This window comes from Narcine bancroftii, chromosome 2 (genome assembly GCF_036971445.1).
Source record: "Narcine bancroftii isolate sNarBan1 chromosome 2, sNarBan1.hap1, whole genome shotgun sequence".
Taxonomy (NCBI): domain Eukaryota; kingdom Metazoa; phylum Chordata; class Chondrichthyes; order Torpediniformes; family Narcinidae; genus Narcine; species Narcine bancroftii.
The window spans coordinates 67904087-67928851 of NC_091470.1; the positions used below are offsets into that span (position 1 = coordinate 67904087).

General features: G+C 37.7%; 3 protein-coding genes across 7 annotated transcripts in view; 2 read left to right on the forward strand and 1 right to left on the reverse strand.

The window, feature by feature from the left end:
• LOC138753681 (organic solute transporter subunit alpha-like) overlaps positions 1–9979 on the forward strand; it is a 61745-nt gene extending 51766 nt beyond the window's left edge. Inside the window, exon 7 of the mRNA XM_069916971.1 lies at positions 9763–9979. Coding sequence (XP_069773072.1) covers positions 9763–9770 — 8 coding nt within the window. The 3' untranslated portion in view covers positions 9771–9979. The remainder of the gene's footprint in view (positions 1–9762) is intronic.
• A 6967-nt stretch (positions 9980–16946) lies between these two features.
• LOC138753673 (suppressor of cytokine signaling 4-like) lies at positions 16947–21163 on the reverse strand. 2 transcript variants are annotated; one of them, XM_069916940.1, is made up of 2 exons: positions 21059–21163; positions 16947–18908 (listed from the first exon to the last, which is right to left on the reverse strand). In XM_069916940.1, the coding sequence occupies exon 2, from the start codon at positions 18748–18750 to the stop codon at positions 17401–17403; it is 1350 nt and encodes a 449-aa protein (XP_069773041.1). In that variant the 5' UTR covers positions 18751–18908; positions 21059–21163; the 3' UTR covers positions 16947–17400. The 2 variants fall into 2 exon arrangements, with proteins under 2 accessions (XP_069773041.1, XP_069773042.1); XM_069916941.1 differs by lacking the exon at positions 21059–21163 and adding an exon at positions 20275–20960.
• wdhd1 (WD repeat and HMG-box DNA binding protein 1) overlaps positions 21149–24765 on the forward strand; it is an 81144-nt gene continuing 77527 nt past the window's right edge. For 2 of the 4 annotated variants that reach the window (XM_069916935.1, XM_069916938.1), the window contains exon 1: positions 21149–21250. The gene's annotated coding sequence lies outside the window, so the exon portion shown is untranslated. The other 2 variants (XM_069916936.1, XM_069916937.1) reach the window with 2 other exon arrangements.

Consider the following 24765-nt stretch of genomic DNA (forward strand, 5'->3'; position numbering starts at 1 on the left):
ACCATCGCAATTGTTAGAATTATATTAATTGTGAGACATACAACAGCACCGTTAAATTGACAAGCTCAGCAGATCATACAGCATCTACAGGAAGTAAATGGTAAACAATGATTCGGGCCTGAGCCCTTTGTCAAAGTATAAACAAAAAGCAGAAAGGTGGCTGAATAAAAGGTGGGGGGAGGAGGAGGGAGGGAAGAAGGGGCAGGAGCACATGCCGACAGGTCATATAGGTGGATATAAATCAGAGGAAAGGAGAAAAGAAAGCTGATTCAGAGCTGTAGCTCTCTGAATGGGGTGGGGAGCTGGTAGAAAGGAACACAGAGAGACTCTGGGGAGGGCTTTAACAGAAACTAGAAATGTCAATGTTAATGCCGTCTGGTTGGAGAGTGCCCAGATGGAATATTAAGCGTTGTTCCTCTAATTTGCTGTAGCTTTGGTTTGGCAGTGCATGAAGCCATGGATAGACATGTGGTTAAAGGAATGGTGTGTGGAATTAAAATGGTTGGCCACTGGAAGTTCCTTGTTATTGCAGCGAAGCTCAACGAAACTATCTCCCAGTCTGCGTCCAGCCTCTCCAATGTAGAGGAGCTGCAATGGGAGCAGCAGATACAGTAGATGACCCCCCGCTGATTCAAAAGTGAAGTGTTGCTTCTCTTAGCAGAACTGTTTGGGGTCACAAATGGTGGTGATGTAGGAGGTGTCCATCTTAAAACATGTTCCTTTTCTCACATTTCCAGTTTAAGTAATCGATCCTTGATTTGAAATATTGATTCTGTTTCTCTCCTTATTGATGATGCTGATCTGCTGAGCACATTTAGCATTCTCCATTTTTGTTTTGGATTTCCAGCATTTGTGGTCTTTTTTGTTCAAACACAACATAATCAATTGTCCAACTCGAGGCTCGACTGCAGATTCTACCACTCAAGATATGATATATATTTTCAAGCTACCTGTAAATGCTAATAAATCATCCAATTAATACTCTCAAGAACCCAAAGTTTTTTTTTAGTCTGGTCGCTGCTGTTCTGGTTTTTTTTAAATTTAATATAGAATTTCCAGTTCAATGTAGTTCAACCCAAGTGCAGTTGTAATTGCAGAAATTTGGCTCTTTAACATGCTCTTGGTAACCTTTGGCTCTGCATCCATTTGTGCTGAATTGCAATTCATTAAAACAGATTGTTTTATCTTTATAAATTAAGGGCAGTGTCCAAGTTAATTTCAGAATGAGAGATAGTAAAGGTACTGCTGAAGAAGAGAAGATTGAAATTGGAGGTGAGGGAACTGGTTGAGCAAAGTCACAGGCATCATAGCAGATGGAATGACAAAAGTATGGCTGGGAAATGGATGTGCAGTTTAAGGTTACTTTAAGACTATAACAATTCTGTTGAAAAAGGGTAGAGGGTGAAGATAATGAGGGAAAACATTGATGTAGAATTAACATTACTGAAGCTGAAATCCAGGAAAGTGGTGAGTTCGTAAAGGTGATTATGAAAATGTTTGGAGAATTTATGGAGATGTTCTGGAAGAGAAAGAATTCAGTGAATTTGGAATTAGGACATTAAGTTGTAATATTTCTTAAAATTATGTAATAAAGATGTTTGGAGATGAGGAATTGCTGGTTATATAGGTTGAGAGAAATAATATGAAAAAATACCTGGAGTAAACAGTGGCCAATAAGAATAGGAAAGAGAATTGTCTGTCATGCCTTGATATTAATATAACCTTCCAGAAACAAGACAGGGGTGGATAATGATTTTGTTCAAGAACAGCAGGCGGAAAGCTGCCGTATTTATTTCTACCCTTGGTACAGAAAGTAAATGAAAACATTTTTAAATACCTATATAAATCTTCCAACATGGTTTATGTCTTTTTAAAGTACATCAATTCCTGGTTTTGTTTAAGATTAGCGAAGTCTGCATTTCCACTTGCTATCTAGGAGAATGAAAAGCCAAGGGAATTACAGACCAGTTAGCCTAATGCCTGGATAATTACTGGAGTCTGTAATTTAGTAATGGTTAAACAGCTTAGACATTTTCAGATCAGATACCGGTTGTGGAAAGGAAAATAAGAGTTAATGTTTCAGGTCGACCTATGATAAAATTCTACTTGTGACAATGAGTTTAATATTATGTAATACTGAAGGAATATTCCAAACATAAATATTTGCAAATGGCCAGCAGACGAGTGATCCCTCTCCTAATTCATTATAAGAAATTTTGTTGGTATGCCATTTTTCAAAGGCTGATTTTCTTCTCTACAATGTTCTCTCCATTTTTTTTAGACATACTGCATCATTCTTCAATTCTCAGTTGAGTGTTTTGAAAATCACAAATAATGTGCAATTTGCTTTGCAGTTTGTTGTTTTTCCTTTTTTCAACAGGATTAAATCTCTTGTGAATGAGCCTTTAAACATAATCTGTTCTGATTGATGTGTAATCTAAAATGCTCTTAAATTGAAAATATAATTTTATTTCTCGCTGTCTAAATGTCCATAGTGATTTGTTTTACAAAGAGGGTATTATTTCAGGATATAGGAAGTGAGGTTACATTGATCTCTTAATCAATAATATAACCTTTAGAGATTACCTAAAAGCTTCCCTTTCTATCTGCATACAAAAGCATTCCAATGTTAATTTGTGCTTAAATTACTTAAATGCTTTTTCATATCAGTTTTAAATAGAGAAACATGATATCTGGTAGGTGATATTATGGGAAGTTAGGCTTATTTGGTCGTTGGCTTTATTTGAAATAATATTAATAACTCCGCAAATCATATTTTAGAAAGATTAATATCATGGAGTGAATGAGTAACTTCTAACTGCAGGAAGTCCAAACTATACATTTATTGAAAACATTTTAGGTGAGTTTGACCAATGCTTTTCAGATTATCCTTGTCTTGGCTAGCACTCGTGTCTTGAGGCAGAAAGTTATGGGTTCAAATGACTTAAGACATTTATGGCTGTACTGTGATTCCTATAGAAGCAAATGTGTAAGTTCAAAGTTCAGATTTATTGTCAGAGCACATACATGACATCACATACAACCCTGAGATTCTTTTACCTGTGGGCTGAAACTTTAAAACACTTCTATCTCAGATGGACAAAGAATCATGTTATTATTTAAAGAAAAAAAGGAACTGTCACTTGTACGGTAATCTGATTCTATTTACCTTGTAGACAGCATCATTAACATTATCAAGGCCTTCCTTACAGCACAGAAAATAGATGCCTCCTTTATGCACTGTTGTTTCTATCACAACAGTAACATCAAAAATTGACTTTAATGCCCTTCATGGTAATTGAAGGTGGAGGCATTGCAAGAGCCCTTCATGGTAACTGGAGGTGGAGGCATTGCAAGAGCCTTTCATGGTAACTGGAGGTGGAGGCATTGCAAGAGCTCTTCATGGTAACTGGAGGTGGAGGCATTGCAAGAGCCTTTCATGGTAACTGGAGGTGGAGGCATTGCAAGAACCCTTCATGGTAACTGGAGGTGGAGGCATTGCAAGAGCCCTTCATGGTAACTGGAGGTGGAGGCATTGCAAGAGCCTTTCATGGTAACTGGAGGTGGAGTCATTGCAAGAGCCCTTCATGGTAACTGGAGGTGGAGGCATTGCAAGAGTCTTTCTTTAACAATAAAAATGTCATTGAAGAATGGGATGTAAATTGGGTGGCATGGACTCGTGGGCCAAAATGGCATCTTACAGTCGTCAATTTAAACAATAAAAATATGAGGTGTTGTGAATCAGCTATTAAAATGCAAGAAAACAGTCTACAGGTAATCAGTCTGCTGTGTACAGCTCTCTTTCCTTCCCCATCCTATCCAATCGTTGAGCCAATATGAATGACAGAGCCATGTTTGTCCCCTTCTCTCAGATGACTTGAAGAAGGGTACACAGCAGCAATGATATTGAGTAACCATATGGTTAAATCTGAATGGCAACACCATGTATAAGAATCACAGACTAACAATAATCTTCACAAACAAGCAGACAGCTCTTCAAAACATTAATGCAAATAAGTTTGTTTTTAAAACTTTGGTAACTTTCAAAAATCTATGAAGCTTCTGCATTGCAAGCACATGCCATAATGGGTACTGCCCATGAAAATGAAAAGAATGACTGAACAGAACCCTCTAATATCCATCAAGTTCTTAAGTACTTCAAAAAAACATTTTAAATGTTCAATTCAAACATTTAAAAAGTCACAAATCTTAAAAAATGTAAATAATTTTTATACTTTTTAATGAAAATTCTTGCAAAGCTTTTGTGTTTTATAATTAATGGTGTCAATAAATTACCATGCACAGCAAAGTGTGGTAGTATCCCCTGTTCCTCTTCAAAGCCAGCACAGAATTCTGTAGCCATCGCAAATTGCCAGTATAGAGCATTAAAAAAGACATACTGCGTGCTAACAGGCCCTTCTGGCATTCAAGCCCATGGCACTCAAATACCCTAATTATCCTACAACCCCCATATGTTTTGAAGGGTGGTAAGAAACCAGAGAACCCAGAGGAAACCCACACAGACATGGGGACAAACTCCTTACAGATAGCACCAGGTTCAAATTGCTGGTGCTGTAATAGCACTAGCTCAAGATCCTATGAGGAATTGAGTTAGATCATACTTTAGCTGGCACAAGACCTATTTATGAAACCCACTTCCATGAACACAAAAGCAAAAGAAAGCTCCATGTCCCCCTTATGAACAGGCCCCTTGCAAGGCTGTGGCTGAGGTGAGGAGAACTCTTTGAAAGATTAACATATCTAGTTGGGTACTGAAGGGCTGCGCAGAATGACTGACGGAGATCATAATTGACATCATGAACACATCACTGCAGCATTCCATCATCCCCATGGTTTCAAGACAGCCACCATCATCCCGGTACCATGAAGAGTAACTGTGAAAGCTCTCAATGACCACCACCCTGTGGCACTGATCTCTGCTATTATGAAATGCTTTGACTGTCTGGTGATATTACGCATCAAATTATACCTCCCAGAGACACTGAACCCATTTCAATTCATGTACAGATGGAACTATTCCACTGATGATGCTTTAGCCTTTTTCCTCCACTCCATCCTGAGTCACTTGGAGAATGACATCTCATATGCCAGGTTGTGGTTCAACTTCAGCTCAATGTTTAATCCAATCATTCCGCAGAGGCTGGTGGAGAAGTCCTCACTGGGACTCAACATCCCTCCCTGTATCTTGCTTCTGGACTTCCTAATAGAAAGATCTCAGTCTGTCTGGATCAGCAGCAGATCATTGAGAACTGTCACCCCCTCCTGTTCACGCTACTGACCCACAACTGCAATGCTAGATGCAGCTCCAACAGAGTCATCAAGTTTACAGGTGACAGAGCAGTTGGCCTCATTAATAAAAATGATGAGTCGCACTACAGAGAATAGGTGGAAAATCTTATGAAATGGTGCAAGAATAACATCTTGAGTCTCAATGTGGACGACAAAGGAGGTGATTGTGGATTTCAGGAGGACCAGGGATGACCACCCTCCACCGCACATTAATAGCTCAGTAGTGGAGAGAGAGCACCAAGATCCTCGGAGTCCAATTATAAAGCGAACTATCTTTGTCACACATCTTCTCACTTGTCAGGAAGGTATGACAGCGAATGCACTTCCTGAGAAGACTGAAGCAGGCAAAGCTACCAGCCACTTTCCTGTCAACTTTCTATAGAATGTCCATGGAATGTCCTGGCCGACTGCATCATTGTGTGGTACAGTTGCGGTAGAGCATTGGATCAGAGGTTAATCCACAGGACCATAAAAGCAGAAGAGAGGATTACTGGGGACTCCCTCCCCAACAACAATAGGATTTACCAGGATCATTTAAAGAGGCTCGCAAAATCAGGGAGGACCTCTACACAGCATCCCCCCACCCCCAATTGACTTGATCTATTGATTTTGTTGTTTGAAGAAGGCTCCTAAAATTGTTAAGGACCCCTACCACCCCACACACTGTATCTTTCAGCTATTCCTGTCCAGAAAGAGGTAGAGGAGTATCACAAGACTGAGAAACAGCTTCTTCCCATGGGCAGTGTGGCTGGTGAATGACTGAATAAACTGCTCATACAAACCCTCTCTCACCACTATTAATTAAACAATATTTATGTATTTTTATTTCTGTATATATGTACTGCATGTGTATCGTGTGTTTGTATGTGTTATGTCTGGATGCACGTTTTGCACTGAGTACCAGAAAATGCTGTTTCATCAGGTTGAACTTGTACAATCAGATGATAATAACTTGAACATTTTCTGCACTTGCAAATAAATGCAGAGATCAAAACACTGATTAATAATGCACTGCAAATAACATTAATGAATGAGAGTTTTGCCATCATAATCCTGCAAACTAAATCCCAACTCACTGAACACATTACTCTTCTCGAGAACTTATTACTATTCAACAATATTTGCCAGCTTCTCTCTATTCTTAATAAACTCAAAGTAATTGAGAACTCCAGGCCTATGTTCTAACTCACATTAAGACCTTTGTTTATTCATTACCTCCCTGTAAACTGATTATTGTTTTTTTTTGAAGACTTTATTTAAAATTTTATAACATGAATACAATAAAGAATTACATTTAAAGAAAAATAGAAAAAAGAAATTTAAAAAGGTATGATTACAATATTACATCAGAAAACTACACAAAATAACCCCTCCCCCATTAATTGTAACACAATATTAATAGTCTAACTTAAAATAAGTCCAACCCTCCCCCAAAATAAAGAGTGAAGAGTTAATAAAATTGACAATATTATATATGAAAAAAATACCCACTTACAAAAAAGAGATAAAACTTAACCTAAAAAAAATTCTAACAACAACAAAAAATTGTCAATACTAAAATATCACACTTAAACATATATTTAAATCAAACTTAAATGCATATAATTAGCAAACAGAGTCCACTTTAACTTATAAAAAGACATCTTATCCTGAATTGAAAAAGGTATCCTTTCCATAGTCAAACAAAACTTCATTTCCAAATACCACTTATCTAAAGTTAGTATATTTCTATCTTTCCAAGTAAGTGCTATACATTTCTTAGCCACAACTAAAGCTAAATAAATAAATGAAATCTGAAAATCCTCTAAACCTAAATTGATTAATGATTGCATGTTCCCTAATAAAAATATATCGGGATCTAATACAAGATGGATATTATATAAACTGTTAAAAACAGATTGAATACCTTTCCAAAACTGTTGCAATCGATCACAAAGCCAAACAGTATGCAAAAATGTATTGGCCGTCTGATCACATCGAAAACAAGAATCCAACTTACTAAGACCAAATTTTTTTAATTTCTCCGGCGTTAAATTTAGCTGATGAATAAAATTATAATTAATCATCGCTAGTCTAGCATTAATTAATTTCTGAATACTATTCTGACAAATTTCCATCCAAGCTTCTTCAGCTATTTTATGTCCTAAATCTTTTTCCCATTTCAATTTATCTTTATCCCAGTCTTTTTTACTATCAATTACTTGTAAAATACAATACAAATCAGATATATATCCCTTTTTTGGTATTGAAAGTACATATTCTTCAAAACTAGATTCAGGCAATAAAATCATATGTCGACCACATAACTGTTTTACAAAAGATCTTAATTGATAATATACAAAAATAGAATTTGCACTAATACCATATTTCCTTTGTAATTCGTCAAAGGAACAAAAACAACCCTCAGAAAAACAATCAGATAAATTTTTTATTCCCTTCTTTTCCCTTTGTTTCAAAGTGGCATTGGAGACCGTAAAAGGAACAAGTTGATTATTATATAATGGCAATCTTCCAGAATATATATTTTTAAGTCCCAATTTTTTAAGTTTACTTGTCCATAAATTCAATAAATGTTTCAATATTGGCAACTGATTATTGTTTAAGCAATATTTGCATTTAAAATTATCACTGCAAATTCCTGTGGCGTCTCCTCCAGTCCTTCAAACTTGCTGTTCATTCTTGAATTTCATCACTTTGATGTGCCTTGAACAGCAACGCTCTTAACTTTGAGATGACCTTCCTAAACTTATTTAGCTCTTTTTTTCATGTTTAAGGTACTCCTTATATCCTAACTTTTTGAATCAATTTCCCCAATATAATTTTATGGTTTGCAATGTGCTGGAGAAACTCAGCAGGTCACGCAGCATCCATCGGAAGTAAAAGGTAACCAATAATTTGGACCTGGGCCTTCATCGGGTTTCCTTATACCTGAGTCAACCTTTACTTCCTATGGATGCTGTGTGACCACCTCCAGGAATCTGTGTATTGCACTCAATCCCATCATCCGCAGACTTCGTTTAAGCAATTTTATTGCTTAACAGATATTTTTGGGATAATGTTCTGATGAAGCTATGTTTTTGCTTCATTAATGGCATTATAAACATTTGAAATTATTGTTTCACTTTTTAAAAAGCTTTTCCTGATATTCAGTCATTTCTATATACTCTGAATATCACTGGACCTCCAGGTTCCTGCTTTTCATTAGTTAGGCAGCTTGAGTTATCCCTTTTTTAATTCCAATCGAGTTGACTTCCCACTTATTAAAGTTAAAATCTTTTTGGCAAGTTTTCTGGTTCATGAAATTTTGTGCCACCTACTATACTTCCTCTACACTGGCTAAAAACTGTTCTAACTCAATCTTCAAATTTGCTGACAACACTACAGTCATAAGATGGATATCAAATAACAAGATGGAATTCAGGAAAGAGATTGAAAGCCCTATGGTATAATATCAAGATAATAAACATGCTCTCTATATAAATAAGACAAAGGAGATGATTATTGACTTCAAAAGAGGGGGAAGAGTCCATACACTTGTCCACATAAATGATGCTGAAGTGCAAAGATTAGATAGCTTCATGTTTTTAGGAATAAATATCTCCAATTACCTGACCTGGGACAAAGACATTGGCACGACTAAAAAGTGCACTAACCTCTCTAATTTCTTAGAAGGCTAAAGAAGTTTGGCATGTCCATCTTGTCCCTCACCTACAGGTGCAGCCAATGGATGCATCACATAGTAGGGGAGTTATTCAGCTCAAGATCAGAAGAAGGTAGTGAATGTTGTTCAGAACACAATACAAACCTCTTTCCTCTCTGTGAACTTCATCTACATCCCCCACTGCCTGGGATAGGCAGCCAACATACCAAAAGTTCCATCACACCCGAGACGCATTCTCTTTTCCTTCCTCCTATTAGGGAGAAGGCTTAAGAGAGTGAAAGCATGCCCTAACAGGCTATGGACAGTTTCTTCCCCAAAGCTATCACAATAGTGCTATCATATTACCCTTGATTGGGACTAAATGATCTTTACATTTTAATGCAATACTCTGTAAATTGTGCTCTTTACATGTCATCTCGTTGTACTAGATACAATGTGACAAATAAACTTAAACATAGTCACAATCCCATTATTTGCTATTAAAGATATGTTGACAATAAGCACTATGGAAGAAAGCAATATCATCTAGTTGCAACTATGTTTAATATAGCTCCCAAACTTGAACATATTACCATAAAAACAATGGTCACACAGATGTGTTCAAAGCAAGTGGGAGTTAATTGCAGTACAGCATTGCATTTTCTGGTCACATTTTTTTTCTTCAAGTATAAGGACTTCCAAATATAAATGGTTCTAAAAATAGTCAAGGATACAACATCAAATGTGGCTATTATATTAGATGCAATCTGCTGCTCACAATTATTTTTTTATGGTATCATTTGCCTTCACAGCTCCATGAAATTGAGAGATCTGCAAGAATGTCGCAACTGTGGTGCAGAGGAGACAATGCAACGAGCTGTATCAATCAACAAATCCTGATATTCTTCCCCAAGAAAATTGCAATAGCCTTTTGGCATGTTTAAATGTCTCCAATTGTGACATTCAAAGTATTCTAACAGATATTATAAAAAGTAATAGAATTTAGAAAATAACATATTAAACATAAAAATGAGGTAAAAATGTAAGCAGGCTACTTATTTGCATATACATTTTTAGTCAAGATCAACAAATCTAGGGAGCATGGCCATGCAAAGGACCTAGATAGACGTGTTTTAGTTGAGCTCTCCGTGAAGAGTGCGAAATAGATGGTTAAAGCTTGAAAATCATGATTTTCTTTCATCAAAAATGAATAATGCTAGCATCTGAGAACAAAAACTGAAGCTCTTCAACCAGGAACTTCGAGCGAAAGTCCGAAAGGGAGTGGTGCAAAAATAGCGATGGGACCAACAGGACCAGGTAAAACTGAGGAATCAAGAGCTGAGCATCATCTTGGAAAAATGGAGAATTTGAGTAACCAATTCATAAGTGTTGAAATGGTGATGAGAGATATAATGGAAAAAATGAACAAAAAAGATCATTGAAAATTTGATGGAGAGAATGGGTCAGGCAGAAGTTGAATTGATGAAAACACATGAAAAACTTGAAGCTTTGGAAAAATAAGCCAAAGAATGGGAGTCAGATACTGATTAACAAAATTGATCATGTGGAGAACTTCAGTCGAGGGAACAACATCCAAATTATTGGAGCAAAGGAAGGAATCGAGGGAAGAGACCCGATGAGCTTTTTTCAAAAATGGACCCCACAAATATTGGAAGACAAATTTGGAGAAAAACTGCATATTGAGAGAGCTCACTGAACACTTGGACCCAGAAGAGGTGGCGACCAAGGCCAGTTCTGGTGAGGCTTTTAAGCTACCAAGAACAGGAGATAATTCTGGGAACAACATATGATTATTCTGAACAGAATAATGACCCACCCGAGGTTGATCATGAAAATGTGCTACTTTTTTTCAAGACTTTAGCCCAACCATGATTAAACGAAGAAAAGAATTTGAAGATATGAAAAGATAATTACATGCTTAAAAACTTGAAATATTCAATGATATACCCTGCGGATTTGAGGATCAAAGTAGCAGAAGGGATCTGGTGTTTTTTCAAAACCAAGAACGAGGTGAAAGACATTCTGCGAAGTTTGTAAAAAAGACTGAAGTTGCTGAGGGAGATTATGAAAGTATTTATAATGGAACTAAGTGAAAGTATAACCATCTTTTATTTATTGTTTAAAAGTAAAAAGTATAGAAGTGTTCATGCAGAGCTCAGAAAAAGAGGAAAAAATCTGGGAAAAGTAGTAGCAGGGTGGAGACTCCAGTCTAAGGGGGAGAATGTTGCCTGGAAAGGAGTAACAAAAAAAGGTGCGAAAGGGAGGGGTTCTTCTTCCTTGAGAGATTCTGTGGGTTTTCAAGGCTCTATGTATACGTCACCTTCAGGGGAGGGACATTGTGTTCTTACCAAATTGGAACATGCAAAATTAAAAAGAATGGGTGGGGCAAGTAATATCATCTGCATTTGGATCAAAAGCAAGAGGTGTAGTGATTTTAATTAATAAAAATATACCAATAATAATAGAAGAGACATTAACAGATCAAGCTGTAAGATTTATAATTGCACATTGTAAAATTTATGTAGAATCAAGGATGTTTATGAATATTTATGCCCCAAATTATGATGATTAAGTCTTTATGAAGGATATCTTTTTAAAAACCGCAGGGGGAAGGCAAAGTATACTGAATGGAGGAGATTTCAATTTTGTTTAGATCCAATATTGGACAAATCAGTGTGAACAACAAGGATGAAAGCTTCAAAAACGACATTATCATTATGAAGGTTCTAAATTTAATTGATATATGGAGGGCAGCTCAATGTCTTAAAAAGAGTCTATTCATTCTATACAAGGATACAGGATTCACATACAAGGATTGACCAATTTTTAACGTCTGCTCAGTACAGTGGTAAAAATGGAGTATTTTGCAAGACTTTTATCAGACTACTTGTCATTAACGTTAAGTATTATGATAATGAAAAAGCAAGAAAGTATGTATAGATGGCGTCTTAATGTTATATTACTAAAGAAGATGGATTTTTGTGATTTTTTTAAAGAGGCAGATAGAAATACTTTGTGAAAACAATCTTCCTTCTACTGACAATAGTTTTCAAATATGGAATAGACTTAAAGTTTACTTGAGGGGACAAATTATTTTTATATTAAAAATCTTGAGAGAATTAGAAGGTTTAGTGAAAGCTATAACAACACTGGAAAAGGATTATCAGATATAAGGAAAGCAAGAAAAATATAGAATATTAGAGAACAAAAAGTTACAAGATAATAAACTACAAACATGGAACAAAAAAAATTAAAAACTTAACAAAAATACTATGAGCTAGGAAAACAGGCACACGAAGTGTTATCTTAGCAGGTAAAAACAGAGGGCTAAAAAGGCATTCAATTGACTACAATGCTCTTTCTTATATAAAAAGTTGGAAAAATTTTGGTGTAGGCAGAAAATTTATAAATTGTATAAACACTTTATCATAAACCACAAGCTAAAATTATAACTAATAACTAACTGTCATCTATTTTTCCCTTGAGTAGATTGAGTAGACAGGAATGTCCCCTATCTCCAGCATTGCCTAATCTAGCTGGCAGAGATTATAAGAAGAGATCCAGATATTAAGGGCTTTCAAAGTTGGACAAGAAGAACATAAAATTAGTTTATTTGCTGATGATGTGTTATTATATTTGTCTGACCCAGTTGAATCATTGATAAGATTACAAACAATATTAGAAAAATATGGAAGGACATCAGGATATAAAATAAGTATGGATAAAAGTAAGATACCATTGCAAAATTTTGATTATGAAAGATATCAAAAATTAAATATTTAGGAATAATGACAGATGATAATAATTTACAGAATTTATAGAAGATTAATTATATCCCACTACTAGAAAAAAAGAAAAAGATTTACAGAAATTTAATAGCAAGGGTAAATTGTATAAAAATGAGGGTAATGACAAGACTACAGTATCCCTTTCAATTGTGGCCTATTGTACGAACTAAAAATTTCTTTAAATTATACCTAGTATAACAAAGTACCAAGAATTGCACTGGAAAAGTTAACATGGGACTATAATCTGGGAGGACTTCCAGATTTTAATAAGTATTATCTATCAGCATAAGCAAATAGTTTTATTTTCTTTCTTTGAAGAAAATAATCCCCCTTCGTGGATTTGAGCAGAGCTGAATTCAATAAAAGAGATGATGAAGGAATTTATTTATAAATGGAATGTCAAGTCAATAACAAAAAAAAATGGAAGAAATAAATGCATTTATCAGGAAAAAAGCAGGTATATCACTGAGGACACCATTATGTAAAAATGTACAACTACCTATGAATCTGGGTAACAAAATATTGAATTCATGGTTTGACAAAGGAATAAGATATTTTGACAATTGTTATATGGAGGGATCTTTTATGTCTTCTGAATAACTAAGAAATAAGTATGGAGTAGATAATGGGACATTTTTCTGCTTTCTTCAGGCAAGATCATTTTTAAGATAAAGATGGGAACTAAACTTGGCTCCACCTGAAGTTAGTGAGATGGAATGAACAATCTGGCTGGGGAACACTTACATTTATATCCAGGATGTACTATGCTCTCCAAAATGAAAGTGCAAAGCCAGGTTTACAAAGATCAAGAGAGAGATGCGAATCGGATTTAATGGAAAGATGTTGGTCTGATTGGTTTTTGGATGGCATGATGTCAATTATAAATGCAAGATATGGATTAGTGCAATATATTTTCCTATACCAATTATATTTCACACCACAGAAGTTGCATAAATCAAAATTTTAAATATCAGAGATGTGTTTTAGGAGTGGGATAGAAATAGGAACGTTCTTACATGCCACGTGGTCATGTGTGAAGGTGGGACCTGGCAAGGTATTACTGAAATACTAATAAGGATAATAGGGATTGTCTTCGTGAATGACCCAGAGCTGTATCTTTTGGCAATCTTATTGAAATAAGTAATAAGCTAACTAAATTCTAAATTTCATTTGCTAAAATAGCTTTAGCTGTGGCAAAAAATGTGTTGCACAATGGAAGATAGAGATGAATAGTTGTATTCCTGAAAAAACAGTACAATCTAAAAAATAAATGACTTATTTATAAAAATATGGCGTAGGGGCCCAAATATAAAAAGGTGCTATTAGTATCAAAATATAAGTGATTTTCTTTTTTAAACCCAATTGTAAGCCCTGATGGTGTATGGATTTATACTGGGAAGAGAGAAGGAATGGGATGCTGTGTTTTGTTCTGTAAGAAAAAAGTTGAACATATGTTATTTATATATTTTGAAAATGGAAAATTTTGATATGTATATTTATGAAAGAAAAATCAACAAATCTAATTGTGAGTAAGCTCAATAAATTAGTCCAAAAGATATTGGAGTTAAGACTGACTACAGTGAGAAATCAAATGTATTTGCTAACTTAGGGGTAGGACATGTACAGTAAATGATAAGGCACTGATAGGCCATAGACACCCCCCATTACATCATCACAGGCACATGTTGCTGAAGGGAGGAAACTTGGGGTTCAAGCTTCCTGAATATGGTAACACAGGATGATGAAGGCAATATATAGCAAGCTTATCTTCATTGGTCAGAGCACAGAATATAAAAATTGAGATGTTATTTTGCAACTCTACAGAACATCGATTACAGCACACTTTTATTCACTTGGCCACACTATAGGATGTGGTTGCATTTGATGGAGTGCTATGATTCTCCAATGTTGTTGCCTGGATTAGAGGACTTTAGTGATGCAAGGCCAAGAGGTGACCTGATAGAGGTTGAAGAGAGGTTACACAGGATATAGTCAGGATCATTTTTTTAAAATCATGCTATGGATATTAGAAACAAGAGAGCAGGAAGGAATTTAAAAGGACATTTGAAGGGAAATAGATATATTTTTTTAAAAAGGACAAGAAGATTTTGATAATTGGAACTCACTGTCAGAAGAGGTCGTGGAGTCAAAGGAGAAAAAGAACAGCATGGATGTGGTGAGCCAAGGGACCCATTTCTGTGCTGCATGACTCTATAGTAATCAGGATTTTAAAACATTTAGACAAGCATGTAAATAGGCAAAGATACAGACCAATGCAGGCAAATGGGATTAGTGTGGCCGTGCAAAATAAAAAAAGCTATGGGCCTAAGGATCTATTTCTGTGTTGTACAATTCAATGTCTTGGCATTTTTACACAAATGTGCTGAAGAACAAAGCAAAATGACCCATAAAATAGGGCCAGATTCAAGTATATTTTGATTTTTTAAAAAACAGTGCTGGGTACAAAATGAAATGATGTGTGTTGTCACTGCAAACATATTGATAACACAAAAGCAGCAAATATCATTAAGGATCTCCGTCACCTTGATCACACTCTCGTCTTCCTGCTACCTTCAGGCAGAAAGTACAAAAGCCTGAAGTCCAGCACCTCTATGTTTAAGAAAAGTTTTTCTTCCTGCTGTTTTCATGATCTTGAAACTTCCTGTGCCAATCAGAACACTCTTCCAGGACCAAAGATCTATCTGCACTATTGTCACAGATTTTTTTTCATTAATTGCAACTCTTGTGAATATTTATGATATCCTTTCACAATTATTATCTTTTTATCTCTCATGGTAAATTAATTTATACTGTTAGTGTATTTGACATACTGTACCTTTATAATTGCAGCAAATAAGACTTTTAGTGCATTTGTTCATTGTACTTCTGTATGTGGTGTTATGGAATAAGTTAATACAATTATAAACTATATCTTAAAAAGGTATAGATAGTTTAGGTCACACTTCACAGACATTTCACAAAAGACATCTCATTTGAAATGCAAGAGTTATACCCATGCATTGACTTCATGTCTGCCAGTCCCTTTACAAAAACCATGAAGAGTGCTGATGAAGACTTCAGAAGTAGGTGTTAATGGGACTGATGTTGTAGAATTGAAATGGACTATAGTTTTTAAAGGAAGACATCCAGGCTCAGAAACCAATAAATCTTTTGGTATTAAAACTGGTGCCAGCTTGAAGTCTGCAGTTCTAAGAGGAGTCGTGCAGTTTTGCAATGAGAGAGAGAGAGAGAGAGAGAGAGAGAGAGAGATTACAGCAGGAGTTGGTGTTCGAAACCTCAAGTTTTGCAGATCATTGCAAGACCCCATTTAAAGACAGGTTTTGAGTTCTGAGTTCAGCCTATTCTAAACCCTTGTAGTCAATTACAAGAGGATGTGGCTGGTTAATGTGTTTTTCCTGAAATAGGGGAAAAAGAACTTTTTATGGTAATCTGGAAGAAGAGGTTATCTTTTGGGGCAAGTTTCTTCAGCAAGACACTGAAGTGGCTGATTGAAGGAGGTCAGTTTGTGTGTGTTCAGCAAACATCTCTCTGAAACCATCAAAGACCTTCCTTTGCAGTAACAATGTAAGTTAAAGCATCAGAGCCTGGTGAAGATCATAAATGTTAAATTCTGTGCATAGTATGGAATATTGCCTGATACCAGTGAACTTGGAGAAGTGAAAAGTGAACAATGAAACAAAGAACTATCTTGAACACGTACACATTACATACATGTGAACTTAAAATTAGAAAGGGGATTATGTTAATAGTAACAAGTTAAATATTGATCTTATTATTTCATATGAAGAAAATTAAAAACATTTCTGTCCAGTAACCATTCTGTTGTTGCTGGTTTTTGGAGTTCTCTGGTTTCATAACAAAGGCAATAAACTCTCATATCATCTCATTTAATCAGCTGTACGTTCAGGTGATGTCCTGCTTATTGTTATTTTTCAGAGTTCTTCCAGAATGGCTAAACATCTGAAATGTGTGCTTGTCAAATCTATATCCTGGAATACATCATACTTGGAAAGTTGCTACCCTGGCCATTTTTAATCTGCTTGGGTGATGCTACTTAAAGTCGGATATTAATATTTCACATATAAGTTACATTATTCAATACGAAACATCAAAGCAACATTTCTGTTTGAGTTTTTACTCAAAATTAATTTAAAAATTACATTGCAATAATCCATGTGACATACTTGAAGCTTCAGATAATTTATAGTGTATAAAAACTTATAGTTTATAAAAAAAGTGCAAATAAAATTGATAATGCATGCCATATGGTTTCATGACATTCTAAAGTACACTTTACTGTAATGGTCTTGACTTCAGAAATAAACTCTTTCAGTCTTAAAACTGCATTACAATCATGACACAAAAATGTTTTGTTGGCAAAAACACCAAAATGTCATGGTTTATAGAAGATGAGTGCAAATGGTTCATCCTATCAGATGTTAATTGCACTGTTGAGAAGGAAAATGAACAAATACATGAATAAAGAATGGAAGTTAACAATCTTCTAACAAAAACTGAGTGACAAAATAAAGTACCAGTAATTTCCTATTTAAAACATATTCAAGTTTTTTTTTCTGGAGTAGAGATGCTCCTGGTGGTCCTTAACCTTTTTTGTAACCTTCATTGGTTTCCTTTCAATCTATTATGCCACTGTTGTGCACTGATCTTAAGTACTTTTATTTTTTGTTTATAGTGATACTCCTTCAGGTAAGCTTGCAATGATGGGGGCACAGGAAGAGCACTAATCCCATCATAGGTTGTGTGGCTGCAAATAACAGCCCTGCAAAGATGCTGAAGTGAAAATGGAAACGTCCTGTTTAATGGAAGTGACAACAGCGGCTCAAAGAACATACATGAGTTTGGGTCCCTGTAATGTTCTAAGAGGCCTGTAACACTTGGTGCATGAAAAACACAGGGATCATGGGCATCAAAACTAAAGTTATGGTTCCACTGTTCAATTCTAGCATGAAGGGAGCGACTGTAGCGTCTGAAACTGACGGAGAAGAGATAATCCTCTTGAGCGGAATCCCTGAGCAAATATGTACCTTCTGGTTTACCTTCTAACAGAGCCTCAGCGCCATATCTATCCATTACACCCCAGTAACATGGATTATTACTTATCCGAAATAGATCAGGGACTAAGCGGTAGATGAATCCAAACTGAGTTTGGCATTTGTGAAAGGGTGTTAGCCAATTACATTCATTATCAAAATCCAATTTGGTGTTTGGTTGATTTTCAGAATCTGTGAAAAGAGCCATCAGCTCCTCATCAGAATCTGAATCATTTGAAGCAAATGTAATACCATTATCACCTGCTAATTCATTCATTCCAGACTCCACCTCAAAGTTCTGTCTGTGCAAACCATTGAGCTGAGAAATCACTTCAAGATTGTGAATCTGTGTATTTGGATTCACTTCCAGTTCAATGCTCATTCTGCATCCTTCTTCCAGCTCATCTTCACCAAATCCCACTGCTGAGCCTTCCCAAACTCCACAGTTCTGAGTTAATGGAATTGTGTGCCAATTAATCAAGTCCCATTTATCAGACAACTCCATTCCCACTGGAAATGGGCAACTATCCACCAGATCACTAATGTGGATTTTACTTTTTGAAATTAAAGCTACAGAGCTTTTATGATTATGCACTTTCAGAGGGAAACATTGAGCAACTGCATCTTGAATCTTTTGCTTCAATGATCGACTAGAAAGTCTGCGAGAACATGAATCTTCAAGATCCAGCTCAGGTCCTGGGGAGCTCAATTTTCTCTCCCCTCTTGGAGCAATTGATGATATGCCAGCAACATCCCCAATCTCACCATCTGAAGTAGTATCTACTTTGGAAGAGCGTGAACGTTTCTTGCCACTCCAAGCATAACCGTCCCTACGATCAACATTTTTCCCTTGGGCAACCTTAGGTTTTACATCCAAGTTATGAGCTGTTGCTCCTTTTTGTCGTGACATTGCTTTCATTAATTTTCAGAGAGTTGGAAATAAAAATGAGTATTAGTTCATTCAGGAGTTCTGTATAACAAGAAATCTAATGGCAAAATACACATTTATGGATTTGGTGGGACTCATTCAAATTAATCCAATTGCTTCATAGACCATTCATTTTCAAAAGGCCAAACCTGCATAAAAAAAGAAACAAAAATTAGTGCTTCATTTTAGCCTGTGGCATAGAGACTTTTCCAAGACTGAAATGTCACCCCTACCAATATCTAGTATATGGTTTAATTTTTGACTTGAGTATCTGGGATACATTAAGATATACAAAGCTACTTTCAGTTGCTTGGTAAATATCTAAAGATGACCACACATTCAAGACTTCTGAGGAAAGTTGTGATCTTGATTGATGTTTCATTACCTCCATACTGCACTAAAGTGTCAGCTGAATTGCAAGTTTAAGTACAAATCGCAAACTTTAAATAGTCTGGTCATAGAGAAAATAACTCATCCATGCCAATTCTATGATTAGTCCCATTTACCTGCATTTGGTCCATATCCTTCTAAATCGTTCCCATCCATAGATCTTTCCAAATGTCTTTTGAAAGTCATAACTGTACCATTTCTATAGCTTCATCTGGAAGATCATTCCAGAAATGGACTACTCTCTGAGTGAAAAAGTTATCCCTCAGATCTCTCTTGCCTTAAACCTAAGCCCTCTCTTTCGACAATCATCTACCCTGGTAGAAAGCAGATATTCATACTCTCATGATTTTATAAACATCGATGAGTATTCTAAAGTGATGGCTCTTTTAATCCCAAATGGATTCTACTTATAAAATTCTATTCATCCATTTACGGGATGAGGATTTCAATGGCAATATTAATTGCCAGTGCCTATCTGATCAAGGGTGGTGGTGGGCAATTTCTTGGAACTGCTAAAAATGTTCTTAAACAGATATTACGCTGTGATGCAAAGCAATCAAAATCGATTATTTTTAAAGATGATGTGTGAGCATCATTACAGAAGAAAAAAACTGAAATTTAAGGGCAGGCTGAGAATACTTTAGCAATAAATTCCCACCAACCTGTTATTCATAATAGATTTTAGGTATCAATGTAAGTTTGCACAAACCTATCTAACTTCAGGTCACGAGATGATTCTTTATTTATTTTAAAAGAAAGCCTATTTATTTTTTAATAAATATAAAAGTCACTCAGAAGCAAAAGTGCAATCAGAGCCCCTCTGATACTTAGCAAAGACTAACTTAATCTAACAAGCATGACACAATAAAAGTGACAAGTATACTTGAATGCAGTACAAAATGCTGTAAAGACAAGTTACAATAAGATTCAGATAATAACCATCAAGAATTGGATCAACCTGTGGCTCATCATTGAGAAATGAATTTATCGTAACTGATCAACTTGGAAAAGTTGTGCTATTTAGGACTCACAATAAAGATGCCAAGCAGTTTCTTGGGCTGAATATTCTGGAAGCAAGGACAAGGGCTTGGTTAATGAGTTAACAGTTTGTTTTATTCTTCTCACCTGGATGTACAAAAGGCATCAGGGGATAGAGTTGCACAATGGAGAGGAGGCAGTCGATCGATTTTATTTATGAATGGAAGAACAAGGGAGAGTGAAGAACAAGCTGGTGGGAAAAATGAATGGCCTACTCTTGCTTTATTCTGTCAAAGTGGGAGCTGCACAACAAAATTCGGTGTTGATTTCAATCAATGAACCCCTGTTTGCAAGGCTATCGTTCCAATTTAAAAAAAAATCTACTGGAAGAATTATGAAGGGCAAATGCAACACCATGGGGGTAAAACTGTCAACTTTTCAGATCAAAACCCTTCAAAGACCGATCGGGGACGGGGACGGGAGACAGTCAAGTAAAACGAGAGGGCGGGAGGGGCGAAACACAGTCCAGTTACTGCAGTCTCGGTTTATTCCTAATTATTCTGGAAATAAATGCCAGATTAGAACGTTTCTGCAGATACACAAAGCCAAAATGGATAAGGATGGAAGATCCATGGTCGTTTCAAACTTATCACTGGTGAGATCTTTATTACTTCATTCCTTGAATGTAAATGAATCGGCTGCCCTCATGGGCTCGAAACACTAGGCCCAATAATTCAGACACCCAGTTACCCTCGTTACCGCCGCGGCTGATGAAGTCGACGCGAACCAAGCAGTTCGACCCTGAATGAATGGGGTGGAAAGGAGAAGCCATGACAGGTATGGGCCGTGAGGAGAAAGGACAAGTGCTGGGGGGGGGGGCGGGGGGTCCCAGAAGAAGGTGCTTCAGTGACCGAATAAAATAACGACTTACACTTCGCGCGAGTGGGGTCGATCGCCAACCATCCACCTGACGACCAGACCGGACGAAGCGGGACCTGCCTCGCATCAACTTGGGCGCACACAGCCGGAAACACGCCGGCGCTGGAAGGAAGTGACGTCAGGGGAGCGCGATTAAAATTCCCCGAGGGGTCAAGCTCTTCGCAGAGGCGCGCGTTCAAACCAGGTAAGCGGCGCCCGGCGGGAAAGAGGGGACCTGAAGCTTTTGGTCCTCACCGAGTTCGCCCGTCGCTCTCCTCTGACGGGATGGGGCGGGAAGCACGAAACCACTGGTGAGCGGGACCCAGGCGCTGCCGTGGTCGGCCGGCTTCTCCCGGTCCGCCTAAGCCAGACTCTCCTGGTATTGTCCCCGGAGGGCTGGGGGAGATCAAGGAAAGCATTCAGCCATTAATCTGGGTCTGCAGGTTGAGCAAGAGGAAAGTGTGCAATAGAGGAAGGAGAGGATTTGCAGGGTCAACGCTGTGCGGGATATTTTGGAAAAAACTATAGCAGCTGGCAGGAATGAAACACGAAAGTCTGCAGACGCTGTGATTGTAGCAAAAGCAAGATTGCTGGAGGAACTCAGCAGTGTCCAAACGAGGTAAAGATATCGAACCCACGTTTCGGGCCTGAGGGTGTGAGCAAAAGCAGGTGGGCGCTCGAATAAAAAGGCGGGAGTAGGAGGAGCACAGGTCAACGGGAAAAAGGCGACAATTGAACAAGCATGGGGGTGGGGGAGACAGTAGAGACGTGAACATTGATCGGGGGAGGGGTGTGACATTGTAAATGCAGAGCTGGGGGAGATAGGAGACCGAGGGACAGGAAAAGGGAGACAGAAGGTGGGTGGAGTGGGGCTAATGGAAGCTAGAGATGTCAATATTAGTGCCATCTGGTTGGAAGGTGCCCAGACGGAATGTGAGGTGTTGCTCCTCCAATTTGTGGCTGGTCGTATAAGGCCATCGACAGACCTCAGCAAGGGAATGGGACGGAGAATTGAAATGAGTTGTGTTATGAGCCTAGAGGACCCCAAAACCCAGCTGCAATAGAAATTCACCAAGACAAATGGTTACTTAAAAGTTTATTTTAATGATCTTAAACATGAAAACAGGATCAAACTTTTAACTTTAATCCCCTTCTAATTCTAAGCCCACATGTATGTAATTTACAGTCCAATCTCACTTCTCACACCTCCAAGTTCACTGGTATCAAGCAATTCTTGTACTGTGCCCAGAATTTAACATTTATGAATTTCATCAGGCTTTGGTGCTTGAAAGGCAAATGGTTACTGCTCAAGCAGTTGGTTTTCAGAGAGAGATTTGTTGTTCCAGGACATCCATAACTGATTCCTTCTGAATTGCTACTTCATTGTCTTGCCAAAGAAACTTGCCCCATCAGGGTTTTCCAGATGAAAACCTCTTTCTTTCAGGTCACAACGAAGTTCCTTTTTGTTTCCCTTATTTCAAGTAGAACATTATGCAGCCAGCCATCTCCTCTTGTATGGACCACAAGGGGTTTGTGACCAGGCTGAACTAAGAACTGTCTTCAAAATGGGGTTTTTCCACAAGCTTGCCAGCTTATCTGCTGCTGCTGAACTGTAGAACTGAATTCTCCCTCTCTGAGAAAAACCACATGACCCTCTTAGAACAGCCAACTGTTCTCCGACAGCAGACCTAATCTGAGTTCGTACATCTGTTGCTTTCCAAAAAAATTCCACTACTCCACAGCATGTCCAATTAACACCTACTTGTGAAGAGGACTTCAAAGTTTTGCACTCACGTAGGCACTCTTCAAAGTTTTTGCAAAGACATTCGGAGCTTGAGCAGAGCTCTGGCATTTAAAATCAGATCTGTTTTGAAGTATTTGAACGTGACCTATACTTTTAAAAAAAAAAACCTGCCACAATTTATCTCCTATCTTCTTTCTTTGGCTTGGCTTTGCGGACGAAGATTTATGGAGGGGGTAAATGTCCACGTCAGCTGCAGGCTCGTTTGTGGCTGACAAGTCCGATGCGGGACAGGGTATAATTTAAACTTTCACAATTGCCACTGGAAGATCCCTGCTTTTGTGGCGAACAGAGCTAAGGTGTTGAACAAAGTGATCACCCAGTCTGCATTTAGTCTCTCTGATGTTGAGGAGACTATAGTGGGAGCACTGAATGCAGTTGATGACTCCAGTAGATTCACAAGTAGTTTTTCTTCACTTGAAAGTGCTGTTTGAGTCCTCCAATGGTGTTGAGTGAGGAAGTGTGGGTGCATGGAGCATTTTCTGCTGTCACAGGGGTAAGTGCCAAGGGGGTGATTGGTGGGGAGGGAGGAGTGGACAAAGGAGTCACGGAGGGAGTGGTCCCTGCAAAGAGCGTAGATGGGAAGATGTTTTTGGTGGAGTTTTGCTCTGCAGGGCAATGGGGAAGGCACTTAGAGAATGATTGGTTGGGTGCTCATCCAGGTGAAAGGGTGCACATACCATGAAGAAGGGTAATGGACGATGTATCAGGAATTTATTTGTATTTTTCAAAATGAGTGCTAATTTCAGTGATGTAGTTGGTTTGAGAATGACTGAAATTCCCATAGAAGTGGATCAGCAAAGAACCAAACAGATCTGGAGATGTTTGATTATGAGGTGATAATTTGTCAGGATACAAATGGAAGTGATATTTTAAGAAGATTGAAGATTTGAGTCTTATTCTGGTTAAGAGAGAGGGATTAAAATGTAGTATTTTTGTAAATTCTCATTTTTTAAATGCAAAATTGCCACTGTTATCTTGACTACATATCTTTCGACCCTCTCTCTTTTAAGGATATCATCCCCCTTCTCTATTTCTCCATCTCTTTCACATGCTGAAATGTTCTTCAGAAAATGTGGCACCTCCTCCACCATGGTTGTTGGAACCATCACATGCATACTTTTTTTTCCAATTCCTGCATGAAAATTTCTTCTCATCCTCTTCCCCAGACAGAGCAGAGTTGCCTTGGCATTGCCTTTCACTCCAGTGTGTCTAGCAGATCATCCTTCACCATATCTGCCAGCTCCAACAGGATCCCACCACCACCAGCCATATCTTTATTGCTTTCCATGGGAACCAGTCTAATTCCCTGGTCCTCATCCCTTTACATTCACCCCTTTCCTTCCATGAGCATTTTCCCTTGTAACCATAGGACCTGCAACAGGGTGACATGGTTAGTGTAGTGGTTAGCACATTGCTATTTACAGCGCTGTCTGTTAGGAGTTTGTACGCTCTCCCTGTGTCTGCGTGGGATAATTCCAGGTGCTTAGCTTCCTCCAACTCTCCAAAAAATGTACGAGTTTTGTAAGTTAATTGGTGTATTTGGGCAGCCTGGACTCGTAGGCCAGTAGAGCCTACGCTGTGTCTTTAAAATATATAATTTTTAAAATGGTGGCACAGCTAAAGTTGCCGCAACGGCAATGCTGCTGCTGATGTGGACCCAGGGAGAGTGGAGACACAGTAATCCCATGCAGGGTACTACCATCCAGTCCTACTGCAGTTAGCTCCATACAGGCTTTGAACAGACTGTTAAAGGAGCTGACAGTGTTTCATTTAAAATCCTGTGACTACAGGTTTAAGATGGTGGCGCCTGTGCTCAGCAGCGGCCACAATGGGTTGCAGACTCTGGGGAACAGCAGACTGTTGCAGGGTACCAGTGATGGGGAGAATACCACCCACCGCACCCAGCCTCGTTGAGA

Bases quoted from the DNA above. Each gene is read 5' to 3' on its own strand.
- LOC138753673 (XM_069916940.1), bottom strand. From the start codon at position 18,750: ATGAAAGCAATGTCACGACAAAAAGGAGCAACAGCTCATAACTTGGAT.